At 38.5% G+C, this 24,437-nt stretch overlaps 1 protein-coding gene across 1 annotated transcript in view; it reads right to left on the reverse strand.

The window, feature by feature from the left end:
• The window catches only part of cdh13 (cadherin 13, H-cadherin (heart)), a 367,414-nt gene that overhangs the window by 79,803 nt on the left and 263,174 nt on the right, over nucleotides 1-24,437 (reverse strand). The window contains exon 9 of the mRNA XM_030732385.1: nucleotides 2,496-2,636. Coding sequence (XP_030588245.1) covers nucleotides 2,496-2,636 — 141 coding nt within the window. The remainder of the gene's footprint in view (nucleotides 1-2,495; nucleotides 2,637-24,437) is intronic.

The raw sequence follows: 24,437 nt of genomic DNA on the forward strand, positions 1-24,437 counted from the left end.
AGTCTGAGGGAAAACAGAGGCACCCTGCATAGGGATTATGTTTGCTGAATTCAAACAAAATGTCAACTCAAAAAATCCAGCAACAGTGCATTTAATGAATAATAACAGGAAGGAATACGTCACCTGAAAATTTATGTGCCAGCTTCATTTTTTTTTTTCTCTTCTCAACTCCATACATGTCTATGAGTGAGGTTTCACTTTTTTACTCATCTTTTCATCCTTTTCTCTATCATTCTCTGCGTGCGCTATTCTCCTAAGCTGGAAAAGGAGCTTTTAAAGCTTACATATGGTCTGCAGGTGGTGGTGTCATGAGAAAAAGACAACACAAGACTCTTCTTAAGGAGGGGCCTGTAGAAAGTTCTATGAAAAGCCTTGAATATTTAGCTGAATAATTTATATGGTGAAAGCTTGAGAGCAGCTACTGACACAGGCTTAGCACCAATGTACACTCTCTGGCACACTCACAATATGATGGCGTTCATTTGAGAAGTCGTAGATGATTCATGGGCAGGTTGAGAAGCGGTCAGGGAGAGAGCAGGGTAGAGGATTTATACAGGGAGCTTAACGTCTTCAAACACTTGTTTTATAAAAGCTCAATTTCTCCATGGCATTAAACATATCTCTTCCCAGTGAGAAATGAGAACATTAACTGGGACATGGACATGGTGCACTCTGCATGGCCCTGCCAAAGCCCTCTGAGCTGTAACATTTCACGTCTGAGCTGCACTCCTTACAAGCTCCCCTGACACCCCAATGTATCATGGGAGGGCTGTAGGGGAGGTTTAGTTAGGGCAAAATTTTGTGTCTCAAAACCTGACAACAGCTGTGGGCATTTCTATTAAAAAACATACAACTCAGTGTTAGAACTGCACCTTAAGGTGTAAGAGGGGTCTAATTCTACCAGAACTCATTCTTCCTGTTTTCCACAGGTGAACAGGAAGGATGAAGAGGGACATGAAAATAGCCATAACACATTCATCTTCAGGGTGCACTACTGGGCAATAGCAGCAATATATTATATAACAGCTGATGCCAAGGTGCTATCTATCCATCTACATACATATATATATATATATATATATATATATATATATATATATATATATATATATATATATATATATATATATATATATATATATATATATATATATATATATATAAAATATGGATGAATTGTTCTGAAAAAGGTGGATTGTTTATGAATACTTTTGTATCCTGTATCTTGAATTACAGCTGAAAGTTTCACTTCAATCATCAAATTGATTGTTTGAGTTAAAGTCCGCAGTGGTGGTCTACAATGACTGGCTGGTACCAATTTAGTCTATTAGCTTTTTAATAATTTCTCAAAGCTTTGCTGCTGATGAAACAAACCAACAGGCTACTCTCACCCCTGTTCAATGATTTCTCTATGTGACCTCTGCACCCTCATCACATACTAAAGTGATATGCTATTACATATCACCCATCTGCACCCTCTGTGATCTTTTTTTTTGAGCTTTTCCTGAATTTTACCTTTAGCACAGAAGGATGAAATATCTTTATATGAGAAAACTAAAGGTTGTATTGACTTAGACAGGTCCATGGGTTGGGTGAAAACACACATGTGCAGGAACTGTGGGGTGGGAATATGTGTAGAGGCAACTGAGTGTAGCACAAATGTATGTCTCCATAAACAAAGTCCATCTGTCAAGGCATTGCAAAGGGCAAACTCTGCATAAACCATTGCTTTAAAGACTGATTACCACAGTACAGTCTTGTTCTAAAAACATTGTCTCTACCATAGGGCACCAAACAGAGCAAAGGAAAGAATAGCAGAAGTACAAATGAATATCTTAATTTCACTGAATGTGAAATTGAGAATATCTCAGTTTTGTTTTTTACGAGAAAATAAAGTTTAGTATACACTAAGATGATCTATGCTTTTTTTATATTAAGGTGTTTATTCAGTCTGTCACTGTATCTGGATTGGCTAGGTTTATGACATTTGTTTATATATTACTGCAATTATTGCCATAACTTCTTGTGTATATCCTCTCAACTGTTTTATGCAATTGTGTGTAACTGTAAAGGACAAGGAACTGTTTACAATTTGATTAAATCAAAGAAATTCTTTAGAAAGCTGTAGGATAATAAATTTGATCTGAATTTGCTATTAAATCATTTATACATAAATTATTAGAGTTAAAAAGGCAATATACTATTTTTGTCTTTAAACCATTAGAGTGCTCATTACAGCCCTGAAATGTCCAGCTAATTAAAAATCATTTCAGTGAAGGAGAGACCTTGGTTCAAGCTTGCTATTGGGAAGCATCTGTACTGGTGTCCTGACTCCTTGAAGATGCAGTTTATCTACTAGCCCACACTGACTGTAACCTTTGAAACTTCCTGGAGGGGAAACTGCATATATACATACAGGCAACAAGGGAATAAAAAAAAAAAAAGACCTAGCATTAATAAGAACAAGTAGAGAGCAAAAAAGGGATTTTTCTTACCAGTGGATGTGTGAACTCAGGGGCATGGTCGTTCTTATCTGTGATGGTAATGGTGGCGGTGGCCGTTCCTGTTAGGCCCACCTCACTTCCTGCCATGTCCTTGGCCACAATCTCTAACTCGTATGTTGTGGTTGGCAGTGTCTGGAAAATAAATACAGTGATTCAAGTTTTTTTTTAAAAAGAAAACAAGTACATAAAAAGCAAAATTATACTTTTATGGTGTACAGACGTTCGTAAAAGTATGTAGAAGATCTAATAAAACTGATAGAACCAACAATGTGGTTACACATTTTATCACCACAAAGGTGGTCAAATATATGATTGCTGAAGAAAGGAAAGTTGCACATAAATATCCTTGGTGATTAGAAATGTATATATCTATGTGTATAGATATACCTATTAAATAAGAAACTATTTAATAGGTATATCTATATACATAGAACCTGACTGACAAAGTGAAGTGGGTTGAAAGATCTCAAAAAGCAGAACATCATGCCACAAAAACAGCTGAGAAAGTTACTGACAACTATTAGTCTGGAAATGGTTACAAAGCCATTTCTAAGGGTTTGGGACTCCAGTGAACCCCGGTGAGAGCCATTACCCACAAATGGAGAAAACCCAGAACAGTGATGAACCTTCCCAGGAGTGGCTGGCCTACCAAAATTAGTCCAAGAATGCATCCATGACTCATCCAGGAGGTCACAAAAGAACCCAGAACAATAATCTAAAAAATTGCAGGCCTCACTTGCCTTGGTTAAGGGCAGTGTTCATGATTCGGCGATAAAGAGACTGAGCAAATATGGCATCCACGGGAGAGCTCCAAGGCAAAAACCACTTCTGAGCAAAAAGAACACAAAGGCTCATCTCATATTTGCCAAAAAATATTCAATTCAATTTTATTTATATAGCGCCAAACCACAACAGTTGCCTCAAGGCGCTTTATATAACTAAATATCTTGATGATCCCTAAGACATTTGGAAAACTATTCTGTGGACTGACAAGAAAAAAGTTTAACTTTTTGGAAGGTTTGTGTCCCATTAAATCTGGCATAAAACTAACAGCATTTCATAAAAAGAACATCATGCCATTAGTCAAACATGGTGGTGGTAGTATGATGGTCTGATGCTGCTTTGTCGTCTCAGGACCTGGATGCTTTGCCGTAATGGAACCATGAATTTGACTTTCTACCAGAAAATACTGAAGGACAATGTCCAGCCATCAGTTCATGTCCTAAAGCTCAAGCGTACTCAGGTTTATTCAACAAAAACAAACAAAGTCAAAGTTTTGGGGTGGCCTAGTCAATGTCCAGACTTAAATCTGATTGAGATGCTTTGGCATGACCTTAAACAGGCCGGTCATGCTCCCAAACCCTGCAATATGGCTGAACGAAAACAATTCGACAAAGAGGAGTGGACCAAAATTCCTCCAGAGCGACTCAGTGAAAGACTCATTGCCAGTTATCACAAATGCTTGATTGCAGTTCTTTCTGCCAAGGGTGGCACAACCAGTTATTAGGCCTAGGGGGCAGCTACTTTTTCATATAGGGCCAGGGTAGGTTTTGATAGCTTTTTTCCCTTAAATAATGAAATCATCATTTAAAAAATGGCTGCCCCTCCCTGAGCCTGGTTCTGCTGGAGCTTTCATCCTGTTAAAAGGGAGTTTTTCCTTCCCACTATTGCCAAGTGTTTGTTCATAAGGGGCTGTCTGTTTTTTCTCTATTATTTTAGAGTCCTTACCTTACAGTATAAAGCACCTTAAGGCGACTGTTGTTGTGATTTGGTGCTGTATGAATAAAACTGACTTGATCTGAGTTAAAAACAGGAAAGGGCAAATACTTTTTCACAGCACTGTACAAGTTTTAAAAGCTCAAGTAAACACTTGCTGCATTCTTAATGGAAAGGTCAAGAACACACATTGTGAAGTCCACACATAGAATAACAGCCAAGGTGTTAAAACAGAGAGAAAAAAAAAATGATACAAAAGCCGTGCAGCACAGTATCAAAGTATAAGCATACACATCCATTTTAAAGATCCCCAAGAGCTCAGATCTATTTTTTCACCCATCCTCCACAATGTTCTCCAGCATCGGACTTCAATGTTTCTAGACCCTGCCTCAAAACTATCCATTTATATGCTATAAATTGTACTTCTGTGGTTTTTGCCTTGCTTTCAGAATCTTCACACATACTTTTAGATATTTTTGTGGCTTAGATGTCATAGATTAAAGACTGAGTTAAGGATTAAAGACTAGACTGAGTACACTTTAATTCAGTCGTAAAACTCAAATTAAGTACTTTGCAAGCTAGAGAGATGGCTACGCCCTTGATTAGAAAGTAGATTTCCTGAAGCTGGAAAGTAAACAGCCAAATTAAGCATCCAATCCATTTGCTGACCTGCAGGCATCTGCAGCCTATACAACAATTGGAGAAATATAGCCTATAGATAGAGCGAGGGGATGAGATCCATAATGATCAGAGCAGCAATAACAATTTGTTGCCATAATTCATGTCTAATAGAAATGTTTACTCCAGTGCATAAATAACAGGAGGAAGGGACTGGTAAAGCCAACATTTATTTATCCACTGCAGTGTTTTCGCTCTACTGGGGGTGTTAACTGTCACATGCTTAATAAACTTCATCCATCTGTCTGACTGAAAATGTTGTTGGAGCTCTCCTACACTGTAGATTCACCTCAAAATGCACATAAACTACTCTCCTCGTGCCCTGGTACAAAAATGAGACACACACCCTGGAACACTCTTAGAGACACACAAATTAAGCAATCATCCTGATATTTGCTATTTTGAAAAAAAAAAAACACACACCACAAAACAAATTACCAAGGGATTCATCACAGAGGTCCTTCCTGTTTTGTTTTTCTATTGGGGTCATAACAAGAAGACAAGCCTTCCATGAGGCCCTTTTTTCAAATGCCAACAGAAGGGGATTTAGCTGATGGCTTAAGGTGCTGGCCCAGCTTTGCCTGTTTTACAGTTACATTGGAGAAATGTTTGAGCTCCTTGTGAAAGTGTTTTGTTAGTTTACAGCATATATGGATATATGAATATCAAGATTGTATCAGTTGTAAATGGGTTTTGATTATGTATTTATTTGGGGTTAATATTTATGCGTTCATGTTAAATGTTTGTTTACATTTGTTAAGAATACACACTCATTGGACACTTTTTGTGTGTGTGTGTGTGTGCGTGCGTTGGGGGGGGGGGGGGGTGTACAACTGCACATTAATGCAATCAGCAGAACACATGGCATCAACTCAGTGCATTTAGACATTTAAACATGTTTAAGACAACCTACTGAAGTTCAAACCAAGCATCAGAATGGGGAAGAAAGTTGCTTTTAAGTGACTTTGGCATGGTTGTTGGTCCCAGGTGTGCTGCTGTGAGTATTTCAGAAACTGCTGATTTGTGGATTTTCCTCACACAGCCATCTCTAGGGTTTATAGAGAATGGTCAGAAAAAGAGAAAATATCCAGTGAGCGGTAGTTGTCTGGGTGAAAATGCCTTGTTGGTTTCGGATATCAAAGGAGAACGGCTGGTTTGAGCTGATAGGAACGTTAAAGTAACTCAAATAATCTGTCATTATGATCAAGGTATTTAGAAGAGCATCTCTAAATACACAACACTTCAAAACCTTGAAGTAGACGGGCTACGGCAGCAGAAGACCACACTGGACGCCACTCCTTTCAGCTAAGAAGAGAAAACCGAGGCTACAGTTTGCACAGGTTGACCAAATTTGAACAATAGGGGATTGGAAAAATGTAACCTTATTTGGATAGTAGGGTTAGAATTTGGCATAAACAAAATGAAAGTATGAATCTATTTTGCCTCGTGTCAGTGGTTCAGGTGGTGTAATGGTGCGGGTGATACTGGGACAATTGGGGCCCTTAATTCCAACTGACCATTGTTTAAACACCACAGCCTACCTGTGTATTGTTACTGAACATTTCCATCCCTTTATGACCACGGTGTAACATCTTCTGATGGTTCTCAGTCCAATAGAGCACCTTTGGATGTGGCATTTCTGAAAGCAAAAGGGGGCCCAACCCAGTACTAGCAAGGTGTACCTAATAAAGTGGTGGTTGAATGTACATTTCCTCCAGTTGCATTAATATTTACCATGCAATCTGAGTATCCTTTAACCACCTATGTACTCCACATTCTCTGCCTCATCATGCCCCTGATCTTTAACCTCATTAGTGATGCCGTTATTGTTTATGGACAAAGAGCTGTGACCTGATATCACCTTAGCCTGTACTGAAATCTTGTGCTCTGCTCACTGTCAAACTGAGTGGCAGCGGCAGTTGTCAGTGTATGTGTGTGTGTGTGTGGATGTATACTTTTGCCTGTTCATCAGAGATATTGCGCTAATCAATTTTATCTGAGGCAGGCAGGGGGAGATCAATGGCTAGAAACCTTGAGGCTCATTTGAATTATCACATCAACCAGAATTAAGCGTAAGGAACTGCAGGTAAAGCTAAGGAGAAACTCTCACCCACATATGGACAGCTTAATCAAGCTCATAGTACTTCTTATCAGAAGTAGAGCTCAGCACAAAAAGGTAAAACTTCATACCTGCCCTGCTCATTGTTTCACTAAAAGTGCCCTCCACCTAACCACCTAACCATAAAACAACGGATACAGAGACTTTCAGATAACAGTCAGTAAACCTGTCAAGTCCAGAAAAGACTGTGTAGCCTGGCAGTCGAGTTAACAGTCTGTACATGTGGCTATATGATCAACGCTTCCCTTAAATGATAAACACATTCACGGAGCAGAGCTGTATGGGGGGTCATGCTAACAATCCATTAAAATTTGGCTTGAATTCACCAAGGTCTTCAAGGTCAACTTAACGATTTATTGGCTGAAAATTGACAAAAAACCTTACAACTTAGAAACTATGATTTTAACAAATGTGGTGTATATTTTCAACATATGGAAAAGTACCATATAAAGATTTAAAATAATCACATCACATTAGACCTCTGACTTCTCCTCTAAGATCAATAGATTGATCTGAAGGTCAAAGTGATAATAATGCTGGATAGTGCCATTTAAAATTATGCTTCTTACTGCTTTTGTTTGTATTGTAAATGTAGGCATATAGGGAATGACATATGGCACTTTGGACCGCTGACCTCTTCTTCAAGGTCAAATATGGTCGAACTTTCATAAAATGCCATTTCTCTTTAAAACTGTGCTTAAAATTCTACTGCCCAGAGAGTGAGCTGCCTTGGTGGAGGTTTGTGTTCTCAGAGGGCTTCTTGCTTTAAGCTGACTCTCACTCTTAGACTATATCATTAAATTATTTAACTGGTTATGCTTAGTGATTCTGACTAATGCAAATTTTTCCCATAATCAAGCTAATTCCTATACATATTCTTCCTGTTATTAGCGGTGCTTAAAAATTCTTATCAGTTCCATATTCTCCACATTAGGCTAATTTCCTTATATTAGACAGAGTGAAACAAAATGTTTTGTTTCAAACTCATTTTGATTTTAAAAACACTACCTTCAGTGTTTACCATTTAAATACAAAATGAACCAGGAAAAGCTATTTTTTTTTTTTTTTTTTTTTTTTTTTTTTTAATTGTGTCCAGAAGACCAGTCTAGAGGTCAGTACAGCCTTAAAACATAAACTCCATCCATTCAAGCAGCCGCTCCAAGGAGCAAAAGCAAGACAGTAAACAGGTGTTTCTATCAATAATTTGTCATACATAGCGGGTGACAGGGCTGCCCCTCACAACCAGCTCCTGTTTGATCAAACACTGTGCTGGCAGATGGTGCTCCACGAACCTGTGAGTTTATTAAACCCTTGCACGCAATCACACGTGAACACACACATGCTGACTCCAAAACACACACATGCACACCTGAGCACAGACATATACTTCTGCCCTCCAGCTGGAGAAGAGCAAGGCTCTGGGATACCTGCAGTCTCAGTGGTGTCTAAACACATTCAGCGTGGCCTCCTCTGGCGACTGACAACGTCTTAATGAGTATTTCCTGAGTCTCAACTCAATTATAAACTCGCTGGCAGTATCTGGCCAAGAAAAGATGTTCACATTCACTCTGGGCTAGAGTTACGGCAAAAGGGAATTTTCCCTCCAGGTGTCAGAAAACTTCTACTGGCGGCATGCTGATTGAGATACTCCTCTGTTAGCTGCTTAATTTTTCAGCCTCTTGTTAATCTGTCAGGAAACACTCAATTAAACTTATGAGCAGCTATCCTGTCATAGTCCGTAGGAAAAAAGTTATGTTTCCCCTGTGTGTTTCAGTTTACAAAGTCAATTCACTGCCACGACATCCTTAAGATACAAAGCAGATTAACAAATATCTCAAACACACCATTTGTGTCAATGATTCAAGTAAAATAATAAACAAACAAACAAACAAAAAGAAGATCATAAGACTCAAGAAAATCAAATCACATCAAAGAAAACTGAGTTTAACCACTGAATTTGACAACTAGTATTCAAGGAGAAACCTTTAGGACTGAATAATAAAGACAACCTGGAAGTGCCCAAATGTTCTCAAATGACCACATAAGGTTTCAAGGGTTCTTTGTCATTCACATCACATTTGCATGCAGTGGAATAAAATTCTGTCCTCAGGTCCCAGTGTTGCCCATGTAATAGTTTCAACAGTTTCAAGTAATTTAAAGGACAAATAAATATAAGTAACAATAATATAAAGAAAATACATACATATAGATATACACATACACATACCTTTATATCCACACACACACACAGAAACGTGTGTATATGTGTACCTTCCAAGGTAAATAATATAAAAATAACAGTTTGAGATGTGGAGTAATGGCCAGCTAGAGACCCATGGTGCCACAGCAGTGACTTGTGCAAATGACAGCAGTATGGACGTATGCAGAGTTGTGCAAGAGCAGTACAGCTACAAAGCCCCACCAGAGTTCAGCAGTCTTACAGCTTCAGGGAAGAAGCTGTTCCTTACGCTGGGTCTAAAAGTGACATTGTGAAAATGTTTGTGGTGGAGGTGGCTTTTAGCGAAATTTTTTTTTCATTGCAATTATCTGACAACAGCATGGCTTGCTGTGCAGTTTATTGTACTAACAGCCTGTCCAAAAAGTGATGCAGGTTTGCTGAGTGATGTTCGAATGTATAATGTGTACACTACTTAACGCTAATTAGCAAGTGCTCTGCGTCATTGAATCCTACAGTCTGGATTAATCCTTTCTAAGCTTGCTAATATTAGCTGTGAACTTCACACTCTACCTTCTCAGTTAAATATGGCCACTTTTTCCTTCCAAAACCAAGATGGTGATGGACAAACCAATCGTTGGCATCAGTGGGGCTACGTCCACCTTTCATTTTTAGTCTGTTTGGAAACTCTATTACTTGCAGCTCAACATAAAATCAGGGGATTATCTGCTATAAAACATTAATGCCTGTATAAAATGATGCAAGCCCTTAAATAGACAGTTTACTGTTCACTGTCGTTAATAGTGGAGGTTGGTGTTACTGTTAGAGCTGTTTGTCTGAAAGGCAGATATATTTTTGTCAAGGGACACAAGTTATATTCATAAATGCCCAATGGGACCTTTGCTGAACTCTTGGACTATGAGAAGACCGAATGGCAGAATGAAAGATGTTTCTGTATTCACTTGAAGAATGGCACTGTCTTCTTTCTTATGTGTGTATAATTGTTTTGTAAAACATAAGTGGGGGAAAAACTAGGAATCCACAAGTGATTTCTTTGAGCGATTGTGGTGGTGAAAGCTGACGTAAAACTGAACAAAGAGCTAATGAAGTCGAGCGTACCAAATGATATGACGGGCCTCGTTTCAGCGACATCTGATCTGGGAATGACATTTCAGGCCATCGCATTCTGCCTTGAAAGGATTTTTTTTCCTTTTTTTTTTTTTTTTATCAAAGCCTCTCAAGTAAAGGCTGATCCCTGGCACAAAGCAAGGAGAAAAGAAAGGATGAGAATAACAGAGGTAGAGAGACAGAGAGAGAAATGGATAACTGAGGAAAGGATGAGTACAGAATGAGAGAAAGAGAGCAGTCTGACATCTGAGACACCACATTAACTCTCTGCAAAGGTGTGATATTATAATCAAATCGGCAGTGGGTTCTTTGTTCTCCTCTGGCCCTTCAGTAGTGCTCACTCACAGCACCAAACCACTGGCTAGTTTTCAGGCCTCTTTTCAAATGCTTAGTGAAATGATGACAGACATAAAAAGGCTTAGAAAAAAAAATTAACACGAGTTATATGAAACTCCACTAGTGACAGATTTTCTGCAAGAGCAACATTATTCCTTTCACCTTTATGTATTTCTGCTTAACATTTTTCCTGCTACAAGTGGGTGGGGGGTGGGGTAAACATCAACTTTTCTTTCGTCCTCAGAAATGAAAAAAAATGAAAACACAGTCTGGATTATCAAACTGTGTTTTTTGAGGTTTTCAGAAAATTTCTGTTCTTTGTCAGATCAAGTTTTATTTTCTGTTTATTGTGCTTGGCAGGCTTATTTTGAGATGTACCAACACCAGATAACAATAAAAGAAATGCATATCATAAAATGTAAGATTCAGTTTTCCTTTATGAATCTCTGGAGATTGTTTCTTCTGCTGTTCCATCCATCATTGTCAAAGCCCATTCATCCTTACTGCCTCTGAATACAAATATCCATACTGATATTTGTGAAACTTTGGGACTGAAAGCATTAACTGACCTGTTCTTTGTAAGGGTCACTTAATCAGAGACAATAATAAACGAGATCAGAATATGTATTTTATTTGCACCAGCACAAAGCAATACACCTCGGACAAAAGCTGGAAGACTACTTGGAAATCACTCCTGTGATCTCCTAAGTTGGATCATACAAGTCAGATTTTTGCCTACCTCGGAGGACGAATCTGGTCCCATTGCAATACATTTCCAATTAAATGTGATCGCATGAGTTTAGCGCTAACGCCCTCCTCAGCTCCCGTAATGCCCACTTCCAGTATGTACAGTCCATGAATTTGCTCATTCATGCACAACTACACAAACTAACAACACCTGGATATTGTGTGAGTGTCTTGACAGTCACGTGACATCTGGATTGGCTGCACTGGACGAATCGGTTCATTTCACAGGAGACAATCACGGCACGCCCAGGAGGAAACTGTAAGCTAAAAACTTGCACTTATGAGCAGAAATACGACATTATAAAATTTGCAAAAGCAAATCCAGTGATGAAACAGAAAACCATTGCCATGAAATTCAATATTAGACCCCAAACTGTCTGATATTTTTAAGAATTTTTTATTTTTTATCAATATTTTTTACAAGTCAGATGAAATCTAATCTAATCTAAGGATGGTTGACACTTGCAGCCCTTATCTGGGCCACATGAACCTTGAACCTGTTTCTTTCATCAGCTTCTTCCGCTTGTTTAGTGTTCACAACAGAAAGCCGGAGAATTATGTAGATTGTGGTACAAACTGATAACTCTTAATAAATGTTCTTCCTCTCCAGCTGCTTATGTGTTGAATCAAAATATTTCAGTGGACCTGTTCATCCAAAGGGGAGAGAAAGAAAATTTGGAATGACTCAACTTTGACATTTAGCTGAACATGTATCATTAGGCGATAGATAAGGATTAAACGTCAGTGTAAGAAACCAAATAAAGCTAAAAATAATAGATCCATGCATCCATTTATCCAAGATTACATACTTCATGTGCATCTTGTAGACACAGTTTGCTCACACAAGAACACAATTATGTCAACTACCCTCTGCATCCAGCCTGGTAGTGTTAGCACTGCTGCTCCACTTCAGCAGTCTTCCTGTGAATTTTGGCTAACAGCATTAGCTTCCAGGTCCTCCCCAGGAGACAAGACTGTTTTACTTGCAGATCTGCTGATACAATTTGCTGTTTGCTGTATACGGTATTCTGACCTGCTGATTTTACCTTTGACTTGTAGTCCACATCATTATGGTGTGATTTAATTCACTAAAAGATTTTTATAATCATATTACATTTTCAATACACACTGGACATGTTCCCACTTACTGCAAATGCAGTAATCCATCCATTCATGGCTCCAACTGAGCTCAAGCATCTTGAAATGAAACTTGATGAAATACTTTTTATATGGAAAGTTAATGATTGGACATTAATTATTTTTAAGTCTTACATAGGCAGGACAAAATGATCTTGAAAAGTTGTAAAGTGTGAAATACCCAGAGGTCCATGTCCTCACTGACACTGAAAAAAAGTGTCTATTTTCTCAAAGGGATTTCATAATTTCAAACTGCTTACATGCCACAAACTTTATGAGATTTAAATAATATTTGATATGATGTGCATTATAAGGTAGCCTCAGGCATTTTTCTCCAAACTCACCATCTCTCTCTACTGACACTGATGCAGTTATATATGTGTGTGTGTGTGTGTAAATATATATATATATATATATATATAATTTTTTTGAGAAGATAAATATAAAATAACATCAATTAATTATTAAATTATATACCCTCTAACAGTACATGGGGACAGTAGTCTGTGTTTAGCATGCAGATTATACAGCTGCATCATTTGCTCTATACATTTTACTTGACTGAGAATTTATAGGCACCATCGATGAGTTATACACTGCATACAAACCAAAGAACATTTCATTGACCGCAGGAATAAGCCGGCTGATCCAGAGGTAACTCATAAAGCACTGACATGAAGGACTAAACCAAGGCCGCTTGATTCTTGGCTCTACAAGATTCAGAACCTCATGTTTCATCTTCCCACTTGGGATAACCCTGTGTCCAAAAAAGACTAATACATGAGAAAAGACTGACCGAGCTTTTCCATCACAGGCCTGGAAACTTGTTGGCTTCCTCTCTCTCAAAGAGGTGATAATAACTGACAAATTCTGTGACAATTTGTTTAGTTAAAATTGCTCAAGACTAGAAAGCTTTTTACTAAATAATAATAATAATGATCCTTGAAGTTATAACCAATGGCACAATGGTCTCATACGGTCTACAGCACAGAGGTACCATCAATAACACATTATCAGGACAGGAACTCCCATATCCACAAAACCTTTCCTCACCACCTGCCCCACTTACCAAATTTGCCTCACCTCATCCACTTCTCAAAAGTGAAATTCAAGTTGTAGGATCACAGATTTGTTACAGCAGAGGTGATCCAGCACACGTTTCAGAGCTACAAATGCAAGGGGACATAATGGGAATCCTATGGTGTGATCTAACCTTTCAAGGGTGCATGAGAAGAAAACTTCTGACTTATTCACAATAAAACTTTCCTTTGAATGTATATAGATTGCACTTTTTTCAACTACAAAATGCAAACAAAATTCACTTTGAACGTGGGTGCAGTTTCTGATTAAACCAGCATTCCCTCAGATAATGTCTGAATTTGCCTTGTCCACTTAATGTATTGTTTTTAATGTTTCACAGCATTTTTTTTTCTTTTGCTGCAAGATCTAGTTGTAAAAATTTTAAACCTTGTGTAAAAGGCACGAGCATAAACAAGACCTCAGATAGCATGTGACAGCATTTAAATGAGGGCAGGTGATGGCAGTACAACTTTTAGTGTCTCCACACATAAAATATACACCACACATAAAAAAAAAAAAAAGAAAGAAGACATGCTGGGTTAAGCTGTAGCTGGTTTAAGAGCTTGATGGTCATGCATGGCAAGAATGAAGGCAGGGGAATACAAGGACAGGGATGAATAAATGATACAAATTTCAAATGATTTCCTCTTAAATAATTTTCTTTGCATAAACCATTTCAGGGTTGGGTACATGCAGTACAAACATCTGAAGTGGGAACTGTGCTGCACTCATGTTTACAGATAAAGAAATCCATGGTCAGTATCATCTCATTCACCCAAAAGGACTGAAAAGTACTAAAGAAAAAAAAAAGAATCATAAAAGTTATGTGTGGAAGATTAAATATGTAAATGGGCAAAGAACCAAAATGACTAAAACATAATTTCATTGATCTGACAAAAGTGCAATTCTTAATTTTCTTTCAGGACGCAAGCCCAAGGCATAAAAATGCAAGTTAATCATCTTAAATGCCTTTCAGACTTTGGTGATCAGTGCAGTAAGGCACCAAAAGCCATCGTCTTGTGCCTTATCTCCTGTAGCTACTTATATCCTGTGAGATTTATCTGAAAGGGGGCAGTGCCTATTTATGACAGTAGTAACAAATATAGACAGACTTGCAGTCCCTTGACAATTATATCATGTTAATTGCAAAAAGAAGGATTTGTTATTGAAGCTCTGGAAGCAGAAATGTTCCTTTTTAGTGAGCAGTAGTCTTGTAAAAAAAAATACAGGTCTAAAGGAGAGGGGTTTATAGTCCCAGAGATATGAAAACCCAAGAACATAAAAAACTCTGCTGCAGTCATTGTTAGATGTGGTTGCTACATCCCTAACATGTACTAGAAATTTCTGACTTGCTGCTAGTTTCTCTTTGGCTCAGCTTGAGTCATAAAAACAACAAAACAACATGATTACTCTATATTTTGTTTTATGGGGATAATAAAAGAAGCAAATACTGTTTCTCATCATAAAAATCAGCAGGTTTTACTCACTTTTTTTGGCCAAGATGTGATGACCACTTTTAAAATGACCTCCTCTAACACATGTGGGTGGGAACCCTAAAACTCCCCCATAAAAGTTTGGTAATCGATTCGCTTAGAACATTCATTCTGCACCCATATCAGCATCTAAGGACAGGATTAAGTGAAGCTTCCCTTTATAACATGGGGCATTCAGGATTCAAGCTCAGAAGATGCAATGCTGATGAAAGCCATCATAAATTCTTTCCATTACACATTTATTTATTTATAAGTTTAAATGCGCAATATAATATTTTTTGACAGTTTTCACTCTCTGGTTAGGTTTAGGACAGGATCATGGTTGGATCATGGTGAAAGAGATTCTTCTGCAACATTAATCATGATTAATTAGATTCTTGTTCACGTTCTGTCTTACTGTACCAACATGATGAGCTTTGTAAGCATGGGGGAAAAAAAATGGCAATAATATGATGTACTGGTGATGCATCTCAACCAAACAAAATGGAGTAAAAATGTTTCTTGAAGCTTAATGGAGAATGTACTTAACAGAGGTGGGAAAGTGCTGCCTTTGAAATTGCAAAATTTGAAGAGAATGTTCGGCATTTAAAATAAACAGTCTTTGAATGAGGGTTTTTAGTGTACTACATGTATGCGGTTAACACATCTACTTTTATTAGAGTTTCGAGGTTTCTTTTTAAACATAGAATTGATAAGCTTCTGTATCTTTTGGAAGAACCACATTTGATTAAAATTCTTTCAGGAAATGTTTTTTGAAAGAGCTGAAATCTAGCTGTATTGTGATTTCATTAAATCAAAGCCTAGTTTGTTTGGTTTTTTTTCCTTACACTGGATTTCCTGGCTGATCAAGGCTGCATGAGCCCTAAAACACGCAGCATCACACACAAAATTAAAAATGAGCCAGAGCGGCAGGATTACACGGTCTGTCTGATCTATGTGCACAATAAATACTTCTTTGGACAAGTGAACTTGATAAGTACAAGTGTCTGGCTGTACCATCATTTTAGCTCTCCTCTACTGAGAAAAAAAATGATAAGTTCAAATAATTCAGCTGGAAAGAAACTCGACAAAACAGAGAGCAAATCAACATCCCTTCAAGTGAAACAAGTCTCAATTTTCCCCCATGCTTGATGCTCTAAGGACTGTCAAGTGGTTTTTGTACTTCTCTCCTTCTCCTCCTTTTTACTATCTTTGAATTTCAGCCCCCCCCCCCCCCCCCCCCCCCCCCACTACCCCCCGGCAGCACTCACAAGAATCTTTTGCCAGATTATGTCTTTTTTCTTCTTCTTGTATTTGTTTTCTTGTGTCCTATAGACACAGTGTTGAGTTTACTTACTGCAATGAATACATGAATTCTTCAAGGTATGCATGAGAATTTTGACCCGTGCTTGATGAGCTGCAACAACAGTCAGCTCAAGTAGGTGTTGCGTAACTACACATTTACCCTGCTGCTCAAAGGTTTGAGGCTACCTTAGCAATCATCACCCATGCAATGACACATTGTGTTGCACAATGTTAGTCATGTAAAATAGCAAAATGATCATTAGAAAACTATTTTCCAATTATGCTACCACAGTCACAAAATGCCCACCCCCCCCCAAAAAAGAAAAAACTAGTCAAAAGTGTCCATGTTCTGCTTTCTTAAAACTGTGTGTACTACCACCAACAGCATAAACTGCTTCTGAACAGAAGAGAAAAAGTCCTGTGCACAACTGAAGAAGAGGACAAGAACATCAGAGTCTTCAGATTTGACAACAGATGCCTCACAGGTACTCAGTTTCATTAGATGGTAACCAGCCACAGATGTAAAATATATACAACCCCAATTTGAAAAAACTGAATTTGAATTTGTGGATGGCACAGTGAACTCTGTTCAGAATGATTTCTAGAATTGTTCCTGAGCCCATGCAGTGATTTCCATGACAGAATTTTTAATGCCGTGCCACCTGAGGGCTCTGAAGCTCACGGTCATCTGATGCTGATTTTCAGCCCTGACCCTTGCACACAGAGATTTCTCCAGATTCTCTGAATCTTTTGATATTATTTACTGTAGATAATGAGAAATTCATTATTCAGAAATTGTACCACAATTTGTAGATGCAGGTTTTTGCAGCCTGGTGAACTTATTAAAATTATTATTATTATTATTTTATTTATTTATTTATGGATTGGGGGGGGTTGAGTGTGAAAGGTTGTCTGTTTCTCTATGTTAGCCCTGCCACAGGCTGGGATAGGTGTACCCTGCCACTCGCCCTGTGACAGCTGGGATAGGCTCCAGCCCCCCGCGACCCTGAACAGGATGAGTGGAAGCGAATGGATGGATGGGGGTGTACTGGTGAAGACCTTGATGACATTTGCTCACAACAATGGGATATTTTTACAAGATAGCCACCGTTATCCGAGACATTCTATCACTTCATTTGCAATGTCATGCCATACCATATCCTTTCTCATTGGAGTCAGTGTGCTCCGCCATAATATGGAAGAACTACATAAAGGAGAAGCAGGTTCCAGGAAGCTGGCATTCTGTTTTTAACTGAGCAGTCACCGGACCTCAACTCTATTGAGCTGCACAGGTCAAAGTGCACATCAAACCAGCCTAACTTATGAGAGGTAGCAGATGATGCTAGCAATAGGGTGAGATGGAGGCTGATGATCTGCTGAGATAAACCCTAAAGGGAGAAGCCAGAAGAAGAAAAGAAGTAGTCAATGACTGTACTACAAATTTCTTTTCTCTTAGCAACTCATGTAAAATATGCATTTTTAATGATTGTATGCTGTCAGCGTCCATGCTATTGCAAATGATTTGGGTTATGCTGATATTGTCACAAAACTGACACATTTTCCTCCTTAAAGTATTGATTTCCTAAACAATTCTTGAAACTGCTAACTTTGAAAATGCTGACACACTAAGTCTACATACAAGATACAGCTATGGACAGGATCTCATTAGTACCCTCCATATAATAAATGTCTTCCAATATACTGCCAATCTGTCTGTATTTTACTGCCTTGGGCTAAATGTAGGATGTGGCGATCTCCCGTCCCTCGAGATCACAACAATGACAACGTGGGCATAGAAGACGTATGGATTGATGGATGGATGGATTAATGGATGGATGGAGTGGCAATAAACTGTATTTCCATCTGTAAGGAGACATCTCCAATAAAACTGGACCATATCTGATTCCATTTCAACCCAGGACAAAATTATACTAATAAAACCAGATGGCTGAGGAGTCATGACTGCTAACACTGATTTAACCTTTGTATCTTTTTTCCCATCATTCTCCATTGTAATGGTAAAATTCACACTTCTTCTCTTTCACTATCTTTTTGATCCTTTCTCTCCTTTCCATTTTTTGGCTTTTAATGTGTACATATTGATTTGGGTCTTGCATTTCAGCATTAACCATATTTATCCTGCCTCATCAGGCCAATTAGTAACAGGATGATAAGCTGTTGCAGCACCGGTGTCCCTCAGCTCTCTCTGATGAGTGTGGGGCTAATTGGGGTCAAGGTTGGGTTTAAGGCTGTGGTAAGTTAGAGCAAAAAGCACAAACCAGGGCTAATCTAATCAGGTGCACCATCAGACCACAGTCTAATCACATCATTTAATAAGCAGTTAGATGTATATTAGGGACAGAAATAGTCTCTTATTACCATAAACCCCTGCAGTGTGGAACGTGTGTGTGTGTTTATGTGTATTTACATAAGTATAGATGTGTGAGTGAGAATGTGTTTAAGTTAAGTGTAAACATTATCTTGTGCCTGCCACCATCAGAGCTATCAAAGGCCCATCTGGGAAACGTGCGTGCGCATTTTTGTGCATGCATCTGTGTGTGTATGTGTGTGTATGTGTGTGTGCACAGCAGTCACAGATCCTTCAGTATAGAACCCAGGTGTTCCTGTTTAAGTGTTAATTAGATTAGTGCAGATCAAACGGGGGTGCCATTCGTTGAAGAGTAGAGGTGGCAGGTCCATTCCGCCGGGGAGCTAGTTCCAAATACTCCTCGTCACCTACCAATTAGGATCAATTAATCATCGCTGGACCCCTGTGATTGGTTCCCATGAACTGCTTATCAGTTCAATAAGTGGGGGTGTATGATATGGTGAGAGAGCAAGAGAGCGTGAGACATGATGATGACTCACAGATGTTGATTATCTGGTAAAAAACAGCACATGCTAAGGGATGGTGATCAGTGTTAAATTATTTAAATTATTTTGGCCAGATGGCTGGAGCATCGCTTAAATGCCAGCTTTTCTAAGTTCTCCGGGTTTGCAGGGATACAGTATGTATCCCTGCAAACCCGGAGGGACAAAATCCTGACAGTATGTGTCAGCTCAACTTGCTGAACTTCAAGAATTATATGAAAATGCTACATTATTGTGATTTTAATGACATTTTAAAATCATTAATAACACACTTTATATTTACTCCAAAACACTATATTTGCAATGGTGCATGCACAATGCACAATCTAAAGCAAAGACATAAGTTAAGAAGTTAGCCCGATATAGTTCTTTATGCTACGATTATGCACAAGTACACAGACACATACCTACACCAACATCCCCAGTACTTAATTTCTTTATTGAAGTCCACAAACATTTGATAAAACAAAACTAACCAAGTGTGGCTATGTTACTGCAGAGCAATAGAAACTGAGGACCAGGAACAGGAAGACACAGATCAGTGGTAGCACACATCAATTCCACATCAAGTAGCAGCTACTGATGTGGAATTTTCTGTAGTGCACAGCAGGGAATGACAACAGATGTTTACTTAAATCCTTTAAATTTCAGTATGTTACTTTTTTTGTCATTGTGCCATTACTAATATCAAAGAGAAACTCTCTAGTAGTCATTCGTAGGCTTTGCTCCTGGAAATCTGGGCAAATGAAAGCCTGTGAAAAAACAGCTTTCATATACAGCCATGCAGACTTCATTAATACACCTGCGTGCTTCCTGACAAATCAAGATGTCTGCTGTGAACAAGGTTACATATAGAATGGAATAGAAAGCTTTTATTGTCATCAAACATAGAGTATGATGAAAATGTCGCAGCTGCCACAGTTCAGTGCCTTTTCTTTGTAAAAAAAAAATAAATAAAATAAAGATGATAAGAAAAATACTGTAAAACCAGTATGTATATGCTACAAAGAGCAGGAGAATAAATATCAAAGAAAACAAGGACTTAAAAGGGAATAAATAAATGTAATAAATATACAAAATATTCCACACATGCCAGTTAATTTGCAGAGAAGAGAATGTACCAGATATTATATTGAATATACTAATATAGCACAGGGTTGAGGGATAATACACAACAATAGCTTCACTGATTTACTACTCACTTAATACTCACTACTCACTCAAATAAATAAATATGCCACTTATTCACAGTAAACAGTGGTCTGTGAGTGGTCAAACACTGAGCAGTGTGCTGTGAATAGGTGAAGTAGTCAATAGAAGTGAGTAGTAAATCAGTGAAGCTATTGTTGTGTATTATTGTGTAGTTTTCAAGAGTCTGATGACCTACAATCATACGTGCATGCATTGCGTTTATGCTTCCTTGCTATCCTCATGTTAACAAATGCAGTGTATTTTCCCTTTCTGCCTGGTCCTGAGGCGGGTTCTGTTCGTTTGCAATGAAACATTTGAAAGTTAGCAAATTTATATTTAATTTTAGTTCAACTTCAAAAATACACTTCCTGTGTTCAAGTCGTTCATTCACTGATCGATATATAATAGATACTCAATAGTAAACATAACGCTTTACACTTAAAGCTTTGAACCAAAGTTAATACTTTTTTCTTTTTGTTGCTAAAAGACATCCACTCCGTTACAGATTCGTAGACCCAGTATAGTAAACAATTAATGGTTCAGATTTCAGTTGACTTCAGTTACAACATACCAAGGACCAACATCAGCTGGTTTCCTGCTGACCTTTGCTTGCTTGTTTGCTTCACAAACCCGACGTTACACAATTGCGCAGATATCTGAACCTGCTCAGTCAAGGCTGACAAAAGAGAGACTACCAGAACAAAGCCTATTACAACTCATGGCCTTAAAAATGGAAAGTGATGGTGCTGACTGAAAGCCTGTAACTACAAATAGTAGGTGGACCAGGCATCTGACTCCCAGAAATAATACATTTAACGCTGGAGCCAATTATACTGTACTTGCATTGCAAAAGAGCTTAGGATTTAATATGGATTGCCGCATCTAGGGAGCCTGCTATTTTTTTTGTCTTTGCCTCTCAACTGAAGGACTCTTTTATTAGGGAATAAGGAATCCAGTGGCAGGACCACATGCTGAGTGCTTAACCCTGTCTGTCAACTGAAGTCGGTTTTTGCCACATCTCTCCAAGGAGATGGCTTTCAAAGGGGAAAAGAAATGCTATTGGCAGTATAGAAGAGTATAACATTTTTTACAATTAAAACATTTTTTCTAAGTTTTACTTTCTGTCCAGTTTGGAGGATGGCTCAGTTTGATGAAAATCTGCTTGTAAATTATATATCTTACTACAGTTGGGGAAAATCTAAGTGGCAGGTGAAGTCCACTTCTTACGTCTTTGACAAAGGCTGTGCTGTTTGATGTTTCTTTGTAACATATGTTTATTCCCAGGTAATATAGGGCACAGTTGAAACATATGCCCAGTGATACGTTCTTTCGAAACACCAGAAAAAAAAAATATATGGGTGCATATATGGGGCCTAACAGTAATTGCAGTAATTGCAGTAAAAGCCATATGAAAAAAAAACAAAAACAAAATACATCTAAAGCTAAATTTATTAATACATGTAGTCAGCAGTAAGGCTCCCCAGCCAGACAAAAATAAGGGAAAATGCTGACAGAATGGTACTTGTGTTTTCTCTGCTACTTTTTGTTCAGCCAAATATAAAGGTATCTTTTTATGATTTTATTGGTTTGGCAAAGTGCAATTTTGTGTGGGCTCTGACTGGTCCTATAGTTAAAACTGGCTTGGCTCCCAGGGTTTGTAAAATAGTGATTAGAACACAATGGACTGTGGGATAGTCTATAAATTCTAGGTTAGGTGTCTAGATGCTTGCTGCAGGACACAGTTGATTGAATTGTTTTTTGTTTTTTAACAGTTAGATACTTTAAACACACACATACTCTATATTTCCAAAAGCATTCACTCACCCATCCAAATTACTGAATCACACTTCCATGGCCACAGGTGTATAAAATCAAGCACCTAGGCATGCAGACTGCTTCTACAAACATTTGTGAAAAAATGGGAGCTCTCAGCGTGGTAATGTGATAAGCTGCTACCTGTGCAAAAAGTACAGTCATGACATTTTCTCACCACTAAATATGTTCTCACCACTAAATACGTCAACTGTAGATTTATAACTAAGTGGAAGTGATTGGGAGTGACAGTAACTCAGCCACAAAGTGGTAGGCCACGTGAAATTACAGAGCAGGATCAGCGGATGCTGAGGCACACAGTGCGCAGAGAGTCAATCGCTACAGACCTCCAAACTTCACGCGGCCTTCAGATTAGCTCAGAACAGTGCATAGAGAGCTTCATGGAATGGGTTTCCATGGCTGAGCAGCTGCATCCAAGCTTTACATCACCAAGTGCAATGCAAAGTGTTGGATGCAGTGGTGTAAAGCACGCTGCCACTGAACTCTAGAGAAGTGGAGACGTATTGTCTGGAGTAATGAATCACACCTCTGTCTGGCAATCCAATGGAAGAGTCTGGGTTTGGTGGTTGCCAGGAGAACAGAACTGAGGGGGGAACTCACTGCACTGGGTCAGGTGTAAAGTTTGGTGGAGGGGCATTACTGTATGGTGTGGGGTTGTTTTTCAGGAGCTCGGCCCCTTAGTTCCAGAGAAAGGAACTCTTAATGCTTCAGCATACCAAGACATTTTGGACAATTTCATGCTCCCAACTTTGTGGGAAAAGTTTGGGGATGGCCCCTTCCTGTTTAAATATGACAAAGCAAGGTCCGTGAAGACATGGATGAGCGATTTTTTTTGCATATAAGAACTTGACTGGCCTGCACTGAGTCCTGACTTCAACCAGACAGAACACCTTTGGGATGAATTAGAGTGGAGACTGCGAGCCAGGCCTTCTCATATAACATCAGTGTCTGACTTCACAAATGTGCTTCTGGAAGCATGGCCAAAAATTTCCACAAACACACTCCTAAATCTTGTGGAAAGCCTTCCCAGAAGAGTTAAAGCTGTTATACTGTAGTGGCAAAGGGTGGGCTGACGTAACTCAAGTTCATATGCATGTGAAGGCAGATGAACTTGAGTTCATATGCATGTGAAGGCAGATGAGCGAATACTTTTGGCAATATAGCGCATATCTTAACTGGGTTCAGTTTCTACGCTGCCAAATATTTACTTTAGGCACTAAATTGACCTGTTCCTGTACTTTAGAAAATAAACTAGGACCGCTTTTATTACCTCTTTTTAATTAAATCCCACCTACTGAACTCTTCATCTATTTTTGGGAAAGTACCATGGCATTATGGTTTCTGTGAGGACATTTCATGTGAAAATAATAGCAAAATGCAGTTTATTTAGAAAAAATGACCCATTCCATGTTGTAAACATTCTTCATGGCTTTCTTGCTTTTCTCAGATTAAATGTCCTTATCTCTCGTGGGACAAAAGTGTTGTCACATTGGCACTGTGGGGCAAATGGAGTGATCCGTCTCCCAGTGCCTGCTGAAATGAGGACAGCTTGCTTATAATTGCTGGAAAATGTCACCACAGTTGATTACCAGTGATTTGTACTACTGCAAAGGGAATCCAAATAAAATGTAGAGTTGATGAGTGCATCTTTAATGAGACTCATGCATAGTGATGCCGGCATCTCATTCCACTCTATTTCCTCACCTAAATACATGCAAATTCAAGTGACAAGTCAGTGAAAACATAAGAAGCCATGCTAATGAATTAAACTGAGTTAGAAGTTGTCATTATTTTAGCTAAGTGGTGCTGGTTCTTCGAGCTGGCAACAAATGTCCACAATTGTATTAGACTCAGAGAAAAGAGACCAGTATATGCAATCAGATAGCAATGAGTTTAAAATTTTAAATATGCTACTTAGCAGTTTAGTACGTGGCATGGAGATGCAGGTTTATACTGAGATAATGTGATAAAAGATCATAACTGAATGTTAAGCTCTGTGTTGCTGCACTGGAAAAAATATGTGGGAAAAAAAGAAAAAAGACAAATTTATTTCATTAAGATTGGGATGGATGGGAGGTTGGCTTTAAACAGTCATTTATTATAACAACACTGTTCATTCTGTGGAGAAATTAACAAAGAGAAGG

The sequence above is a fragment of the Archocentrus centrarchus genome, chromosome 6 (genome assembly GCF_007364275.1).
Source record: "Archocentrus centrarchus isolate MPI-CPG fArcCen1 chromosome 6, fArcCen1, whole genome shotgun sequence".
NCBI lineage: Eukaryota > Metazoa > Chordata > Actinopteri > Cichliformes > Cichlidae > Archocentrus > Archocentrus centrarchus.